Source organism: Alnus glutinosa, chromosome 2, assembly GCF_958979055.1.
Source record: "Alnus glutinosa chromosome 2, dhAlnGlut1.1, whole genome shotgun sequence".
In the NCBI taxonomy this organism is placed as follows: Eukaryota; Viridiplantae; Streptophyta; class Magnoliopsida; order Fagales; family Betulaceae; genus Alnus; species Alnus glutinosa.
The window spans coordinates 7,019,822-7,029,100 of record NC_084887.1 but is presented as its reverse complement, the minus strand read 5'-3'; the positions used below and the strand labels follow the sequence as shown (position 1 = coordinate 7,029,100).

General features: G+C 33.9%; 1 protein-coding gene across 2 annotated transcripts; it reads right to left on the bottom strand.

The window, feature by feature from the left end:
• Nucleotides 1-4,553: 4,553 nt before the first annotated feature.
• LOC133859399 (uncharacterized) lies at nt 4,554-8,519 on the bottom strand. 2 transcript variants are annotated; one of them, XM_062294798.1, is made up of 3 exons: nt 8,310-8,519; nt 5,653-6,071; nt 4,554-5,159 (listed from the first exon to the last, which is right to left on the bottom strand). In XM_062294798.1, the coding sequence occupies exons 2-3, from the start codon at nt 6,041-6,043 to the stop codon at nt 4,651-4,653; spliced, it is 900 nt and encodes a 299-aa protein (XP_062150782.1). In that variant the 5' UTR covers nt 6,044-6,071; nt 8,310-8,519; the 3' UTR covers nt 4,554-4,650. The 2 variants fall into 2 exon arrangements, with proteins under 2 accessions (XP_062150782.1, XP_062150781.1); XM_062294797.1 differs by lacking the exon at nt 8,310-8,519 and adding an exon at nt 8,089-8,196 and having other exon boundaries at nt 5,653-6,013.
• Nucleotides 8,520-9,279: the final 760 nt, after the last annotated feature.

The following is a 9,279-nucleotide window of genomic DNA, read 5'->3' as shown; positions in this document are numbered from 1 at the left end:
GAACACAATAATATGTTCGAATATTAAACGAGACATACTTGTATAAACTCGGCTCGACTCGAATAAGCTTGTATAAATTCATATAACTTCATTTTTATAATTTTTTCTTAGTATTATTTTAATTTTGCAATAAGAACATCTTAAGTAAAAACGAATTATCTTCCTAATATGATAGATATAGCTTGAATTATTGTTGTGAGTTTAATTTTATAGATTTGTGTGTACATAAGTGTGTTTGTGAGTATGTGTGGTTATATGTGTTTGTGTACACACATGTAATTTGTGTATGTGCATAATAAATTTATATACATACATATAAACTAGAGATTATATTATTTAATATTCAAGTTAATTTATTTAATGAACTAAGATGATAAAATTTTAACAAGACTTAATTAATTAATAATTAGTATGGATTTATAAAAATATAAACAATTATGATATTTACTTTATATAAGAAATAAATAAGTTAATTGAGCAGCTCGTGATAAGATCGAGTTCGACTCGTGTTCGAAATAAAATTAAACGAGCCAAGCTTGAACATAATATTTCGTTCGATGATAAATTTGAGCTCGACTCGTGTTCGAAATAAAATTAAATGAGCCGAACTTGAACATTCAATATTCGACTCGACTCGGCTTAAATACAGCCCTAGTCGGGAGAGGAGACCACCTCCTAAAAGCCAGTTTCTAACCTTCCTCTTTGGCTTCTATCTTCTATCCCTAAGCAAAAGGAGGGGCTTCAATTTCGGCTTGTAAACTTTTATTTTGAAAAAATTATAATTTAGCCCTCCAAACTATTAGTCATTTTACGAATAGCCATCTGAATTACCAACGTTTGAACTTTGGCCCCCCAAACTTCTAATGCCTTTGAAAAAGATTAATTTTAACAAAATATGCTTATAATACCCCTGTTATGTGTCATTTTTTAATTAAAATGACGTTTATTTTTGTTTGGTGCAGTCGTGCACAACATGGTGATTATTAAATGGAACAAAGCTGGTTGTCGTGTGTCGGTGCAATGGCAACGGCAACGGTGATAAGAACTAGATATTATATTATGAATTATTAGAAAAGGGAATTAGAATAATACTTTATTTTGTTCTTTTCGGTTTCGGAAGGTTTAATTGATTTTTAAACTCAATCTTGGCCCTAAAACCCATATATTTATATTTATTTATTTGTGGTTTGAGAATGTTTAAAAAAAATAGAAAGTTTTTAAAGAAGAGAGTTCAAATTGGAAAAAGAAATAAACTAAAGTTGTCATTTATAATGCTTAACTTGATCCAAGCTATTTCTTTAAAGCAATCAATACTAGGGTGTATGGATTTACTTGCTTTAATTCAAAGTGAATCGCTAGACGCAATGGGATGTAGAGCGTTAGTGGCGCACTTGGCACTTAGTATGAAGCATTGAATCTCGGAGTGATCAAATCATCACCGTTAATTTTTAGAGATTTACTTGACCATTAATAAAGTCAACTATAAGATTAAATTAAGTTGAATTTAGTGGTTGAGATTAAGTCTAATAACTACGATCAAACGGTTACAATTAAATAACCGTTAATTTTTGGACGGTAATGATCATACGATAGTAACAATATGGTGATTTGATATGGATCGTAGGATGCTTATGAGGTAGATCCAACAGTTGAACTTACTTGACCGTTAGTAAAGTCAATTGTAAGATTAAATTAAGTTTGATTTAATGGCTGAGATCAAGTAGTCGTTACTAACAATTATAATTAAATAACCGTTAATTATAAATTTAATATAACGGTCAAGATTAAGTGTCTGTTAATACCAAATGCAGTTATTTACTATTAATTGCAAAATACATGTCTGTTAGTGAACATACACTGCTAAATTAACACTAAATAGTCTACTACAGGCAGTTTAAGATGCAGAAAATTCTCTATTCTTTTCTCTCTCTCAAACCTTTTGAAGTTTTAAATTTCGTGTCCCTCTCTCTCTCTCTCTCTCTCTCGCTACAATAGAAAACTCTTAGGGCGTTCTGGTTTTGGTTTCATTTTATGCAAAATGCAATCAAACTGCAGAAGAATTTTGGGCACCATTATATCCTGGAGAAGTGTTTCATGTTACCCTGTGCATTCCAATTGTCTAGAATTGGTAAAGGCAAATAACCTCATCAAGAAAACAACTTTGTAACGCACGTTAAGAGCAATTAATTAATTTTTTTTTTTTACATGTCCACACAAGAGGAGGAAAGGGAGAATCAAACTAATGACCTCCGCTTCATGAGGCGTGGTCTCCAGCCGATTGAGCTACCCATTAGGAACGAGCAATTAATTTGTTGTTTTCTATTTCTATTCTAACAAACTGGACCCAATATTTGTTTGTCATAATAATTGTGGCCCCTTTACAACAAATTCGTGAGCTTTCAACTAACATTTCTATTAATATGAGACATTTTCACCTACCTTTCATAAGCTTTATCATCCACTGTCACTGATGAGGAATGACATAGATATAGACTAAACAAATGCCAAGTGGAGAATTAATATAAAATGGGGAAATTTGTGTAATTAATCCAATTTTTGTTTGGATAAGGTTCAATGGATAGGATGAGGTTTGAACTTTGAACTATTGGATGGAACTTCAAAAACAAGGCAGATATGGGATTTAAATAAGTACAAGAAGAATAATTAACAAAATATTGAAATAAGAAAAAGAAAGAAAAAAATAATTTATGAACGGTGACATAAAAACATGACTAACAAAGAAATTTCAACTAAATAAGATAAGAAATCTGTATAGAGGATATATGTATCTTTCAAATTTATTAGTCATTTGAATTCTATTTTCACCTACCATTTTTGTTTTTTGAAAAAAAAAAAAAATTCCTCCTTCCGTCTTCCCAAATATAATGTGATTTTTAAAAGAGTAATGATACATGGGGACGTCTTACCATCCCCCAGCAGCCCTTTGTATTAAAAAAATGTGTTTTAATGCAAAAATGTCTTTTGATGTGACATTAAAGGACATTTTGCATTAAAACACCATTATTTTAGTTAAAAGGGGCTGCTGGGGATGGTAAGACGTCCCCATGTATCATTACTCTTTTTAAAATTATCTTTAAATTTGATATGATCATTATTAGATTTTGATACAATAGTAATTTTAAAGGCACATGACAGTTGTGAGGACTTTAATCCTCATTATAACATTACTCTTAAGGTAATACATAAATAGGTATTGTAATAAGAACTAAATACTTATAAATAGGAATACTTACATGTTAATAAGATACAAAAAATAAAGAAAATTGATTGATTCTAAACATTATATACCACTTTTTTTTTTTTTTTTTTTTTTTTTTTTTTTTTTTTTTTTTTTTTTTGTCTTATGCAGAAGGTAGTTTTATCATTTTTTGGGTGAAAATGAACATTGCAACCATTTTAATAGTTTAACAAGGTACATTGTAACACTTAATAATTTAGAGAATCATTGCACTTGAGGTGATAGTTGGATGCTAAGTGTAATTTATTCTAAATCTAATGTCTCTAGCATAGTTTATAGCCACACATTTTGTCTCTCCTTGTTTTACTTCTCGATGAAGTTTGTTTCTTAGTTAAGTTTTGAGATTTTACTTCACTGTGAAGTAATTTGACCGATTTACTTATTTACAAGACTTGACACTTTCGGTCATTTAGAAAAGAAGAGCAAGAGAGGTAGTATCTACGACATAGAAGGAAAAAAAAGGAGAGATACTGGTAAGAGCGTCAAATAGAGTTACGCACGACTTGCGTTTGTGAGATTTCTTAGTCCCAATATTTCTCACGTTTGTAGTGCTGTGCAACAGTCAAAACTTATAAAATTTAGAGAAAATTCTCTTTTATCATTATCTCTTTTGTATAATTTTCTTCCGAGTGAGTGATATTTGAGCGTATTAGAGCTTTTTGAGTTTGAGTTGTTTACTCAGTATTACTTTTTGTACTCCATCTTTTGTTAGTGAATATTCTCCGGATCGTCTTCGCGTGTGGATGTAAGCTTAATAAGCCAAACCACTTAAATCTTGATGTCTTATATGATTGTGTTATTTTTTATTCTGTTATTTTCTGATTCTTTGGTGATTCCTAAAATTAGTTTTGTCACAAAGCATACTGCCATGCAAGCAAATTTGCATAAAAAATACTTACTATTAGAATAAAGTAATTAAGCTATAATCAGCTAAGAGTTCCAATTTCAGAAGAGTTATTGTTCATCTACCTCTAAAACATCAGTATTTAGTCCCCGCCTGCCAAACCAAAACTTTCAAGTAAAATCCTTCTCCACGCCCATGAACTTTGACATGCAGGCTTCAGTACAGAATATTCTGACTCTTTTTAAGGCACTTGGAGGACCAGTCAAGGACAATGAAACTACAAACAAAAATATAGGATATTGGAACAGAGATGATACCACCTGGACTCGTCAGTAAAAAAATAAAAAGACCTTTCCTAAACATCTCTTTCACCAACTTTTTGCCAGGTATTTTTTCAAGGTCAAGTAAATAAATTTTTTCTGTTTGGAGTCTATATGCAACAGCAGATGGTCACCAGGCAAATGAATCAATTTTTTCATTGCGCTAAAAATTTCTTTCAATAGGGACTGTGAAACCCTTTCACGAAAGTTCACAAAAAAGGGCTTCCTTAAGTAAAAGGACCCAACTTTAAGTAACTTTCAACTATTTCTTCCTGTGATAGATCAGTGAAATATCCCTTCCCCACAGCCATACCCTCTTCCCTTGAAAGCCTCTCAACTTCTTGCTGAACTCTATCTCCTCCAACTTTACTTGGTTCCAGCAAATTACAAGCTACCTCAGTGACATCATCATGTGCTAGTGCCATGGCTTGTACTGAAGGAAGCCCACCTCCTCTCCCACTTAAGCGCTTTGCAAGTCTACGAAGAGCAGCAATATCAGTAGAGAAGACAGGGATGTTGTAGTTATCAACCCACCGGGTTGCTCCAATTACTACGACACCTTTTGGTTTACTCATTTGAGCTGGACCCTCATCTGGCTTCAGTGGCAGGCACTCCGATTTAGGGCCTCCACTCCATTGAGTTCCACCAGAGTTTGGCTTAAAATAACCCAGCTCTCTTCTGATTGAGTCAAGCGTCCTCCCCTCCTCATGTGCAGCTCCATATAGAAAAGTAGGGACTGCAGCCAATGCATATGATCATTAGCAAAGAAAAATTTATAAATTTGGAAAAATGAAACTAAATAATAGAATACTGCAGAAACATCTATACTCTGGCTAGAAATATGTTCTGAAGCCTAATTCCTTGGAAATTGTACAGCCTGTGTTTGTAATGCCTATTTCTAGAGGGAAGAGAGGGCATAAGACAAATCAATCTTGCATTCGGCAAACAAATCTCAGCTACTAATAATAACTGGACTATCCAGAATTTGAGTTGCAAAGCTCAAGTAATTGGATATTAGATTAAGCACCTTGAATTAATGTTTAATTAAAAGTGGCTGTCCTTGTAAAGAAAAGTAACAAAATAGAGAAGAATGGAACAATGAAGAATTATATTCTAAATCATCTTCAAAGGAGACAGACCAAAGTCACACTCACCAATCATTTACAATATCGATCAATAGTTTACAACTACTTACAGTTTGATGCAGTCTCAAGGTGAATGACACAAACCTTGCATACTAGAGCCAATATCTGCTGCCAACGACTTTGCAATTCCAGCTGTTTGGTCCAAAGAAGCATATGCCAGGGGGTGAAAGCATATGTGGTCAACAACTCCAAGCCGAGGATGACTTCCACAGTGCAATTCGAGGTCAATTGTCTCCAAAGCTGCCTTAACCATGGAAAGCACAGCACTTCTCAAGGCACATGAGTGGTAAGATGGCTTTGGAGCCAACTTGGAGACAAGGGTGTAACCAACTCTATTGTAAGCCTCATCTTCAAACTTATTGATAATCGCAACTTCCGGGAATACCTTGGCAGCCTGTTCTATTGCGTCCAGAGCAGCCCTGTTCCGGCTTTCAGATATGTATACCTTGCAGCAAGCAAGCATCAATTTTAACATATTTCTCCTCCTCACTGTCCGTCACAAACTGCAGAGAAAGACAGTTTGAGATAACAAAATGACATCTCCAAAGGAATTGTGGGTTGGGGCTTTCTCTTGGACAACAAACCCACCATGGAAGCCATTTGTTAAATGAGATGGTTTGTATTGAAAAAGTAAGAATGTCAAGCACGATCTCTGTCCAAACCATAAAATGCTGCACTATTGAAAGTAAAACCAAATGCAAATTCCAGCTTTAAAATAGCCAATAGGGTTTTGGGTACTGCAAAAATTAACCTATCCATTGATGTAAAACATGCTTGCTAATACAATAGTATATCTCAGAGAAAAACTTATAAAACCTCTTGGAAACACAAGAGAACCAAACAACTATTTTGAATTACCCATCCTTCCCTCCCTCAATCTACCATTCAATTTGCAATTGTTTTTATGCTGGCATATTCAGCATCAAAACTGGGTTGGTTGTAATTCTAGGGTTAGTGGTTGAGTAGGTCTTAAATCGGTATTCAAAAACTTGAATTAGAGTGCAAGATATAACACTTCATTCACAACAACGTTCGAAGGATGTTCGAACATGGCAGCTAGACTTAAAAATTCAAGGCAATATGTTTTATTTGTAATGACGTTCGAAGAAAGTTCGAATGTGGGAATCAAGGAGTCAAAAATTGAAGTTTTAGTAGACGCAGTTTGGAATTGGATCTGAAGAAAGTTCGAACATCAATACTTCAAGTGCCTCACAGAACCTTTCGGTCGCAGTGACGTTTGAAGAATGTTCAAACGTATTGTTCAATGATTTTGGTAGAACCTTCCACCTGCAACAACGTTTGAAGAATGTTCTAATGCAGCATGAAATAAACCTTGAAACCCTAGCTAACGTTTGAATGACACTTATTCACATTCGAACGCCGTTGTCTCTGGTGGTGTTTTTTCTTATTATACCAACCTTCTCATTAAACCCTTGTTTTCTCAGGTTTTATATAAGCCTCATACCACATCATTTTCGTAGAGAGAGGACACCATTTAGAAAAATTTAGAGAGAAAAACTTTCACTTTTGAGCCTAAATAGATTTGATTATTCTCCTTGTTTTTGGTCAACCAAACTACAAAAAAACCTTCAGTCACTAGAGTTCTGGATTGTAGCGGACAAGGTTTGTTGGTGAAGGCGATCCATGTAGAAGAAGGCCAGAGTTTTGGAGCCACTGTGGTGGGAGATGGACGGGTCATTTGCTAGGGTTACAAATTGGGTTTTGGGAGTTACAAAGGTTTTGTAAGTAAGAACAATATGTAACACAAGTATTCTGTAGTGGATGCCTGGCCCTCGAAATGGTAAAAAGTTTCCACTTTGTTACGAAATTTTTTGTGTTGATTTCTTTTATGCTTGCTATGATTTTGGTATTGATATATGTGGTGTTTGGCTTTAAAGCAGATAGCTTTGTTAATTATTATTTTCTTTGTTAATCTGATTAATAACAACTTGGGGTCTAAATTATAATTTTTAGCAATGCCCTCCAAATCTTTCAATTTGGTTAATGTACCCTACCAATCTACCATTGAAGTTGCAATGTCTCCCCTTCGGTGCCCCCCAAAATGACAAAAATGCTATGCATGAAAAAAAAACCAAAAAAAGGACAAAATCAATGACAGGCTCTATACCGCAATAACCCCTATAAATTTCCTCATATTGGTTTCTAAAGACTTATGCTCCATTATTGGTGACAATGATCCACTATGCCAATCACAAATTCATCTATCCAGATTACCATTAAACATATAACATGACGTTTCATTGCTTCACTTAAAAAATGACCAATATATTATAAAACAAGCAAGTAAATTCTAACTGGTAGAATCATACACAAGAACTGCAACGCTCTTTGAAACAGCAGCATGAAAAAAAAATAAAAATTTAATAGTCATTAGAATAAGAACCCAAATATCCAAAAAAGAAAAAGAAAAAAGAAATTTTAGACCTTCATTTAGAAAACTCCATCTCTAACCCCCAAAATTCCGAAGTCACAATACCGAAGATTAGGCCAAATGTGTACCTTTTTGTATGAACGTCCCCAAGAAGACAGGCAGGTGAAAAAAGTACCTATTTTATGGCATGCTAGATAACCCAAGATTACATTTCGTCGCATAAGTTGGTCCTTTAAGCAATATTCGTTTCATAAGATACCAAATACAAAAAAGATGAAATTTTGTGAATGCAATGAGGTTTACTGGTAACTGTCGTCAAAAGTTGATGAGTCCAAGCAATATATTATACCTGACCAGATTTGCTCCATCCCCTGCAGAACACTTTCCCATGCTCTTCAAGAAACAGAGGCAGCCAAGCAATTCAGCAGGTATAGCAGTAACAATGGACTCGAGCGGGTAGCACCATGAAGAAAGTCCAGAGAAGCAACGGGATCTGAAAACAGATAAGAGAGAGAAGTGGGTTCCTGCCAAGTGGTGGCAAATGTGTGGGCTGCTGGAACTTTTGTTTGGGCCTTAATGTGGAGGATAAATTAGTGATTTTATATGATATGTGAATAAAAATACATGAATTTGAATGGTCTTCTGTTTTTAGTTAAATATCTTAAGTGTTAAAAAAGTTTGATCCTCAACTTGAAGAAAAATGTTAAAATATAAATTTAATAACCTTTTGAATTTACGGTTTCAAAACGTGCGGTTTAAAAAACAGTAATTTTCTAAACATGCGATTTAAAAACGTAATTTTCAAAAATACAGATGAACATTTGGTAAAATTGTAGTTTAACTTTTAAAATTGTATGTTTTAAAAACGCACACCCCTTTGCCAGTGTTCGTTTGGCACTATGATTTTGTAGACCAAAATGTGCAATTTTAAACAAAATCACATAAAATATTTTATTTAAAAATAAATTTTTAAAAAATTAGGATTTAAAAATGACAATCAAACAATAAACATCCCAATAGAATGAGAGAGAGGTCGGCTTAGAGAAGGAACAACAATAAAGCGATGTGTTGACCTCCCAAGACACTGGGGCAGCCCAAAACTACACAATAATGCATCAACATGCTGACCAACCCCCCCAAGAGAAGGAATAGAATCCTCTTTATTTCGGAGTCGGTTTCTTATTTTAAAAGGGGTAAAATTGTCAAAAAAAAAAATTAACAATTTTGTTCCTCTTGATAAGGAATGAAGAGTGATACTAGAAGTCATTCTTTTGTTACTTTTGAGTCCCTCCAAAAATGACGTGTTTTTTTTAAAAATT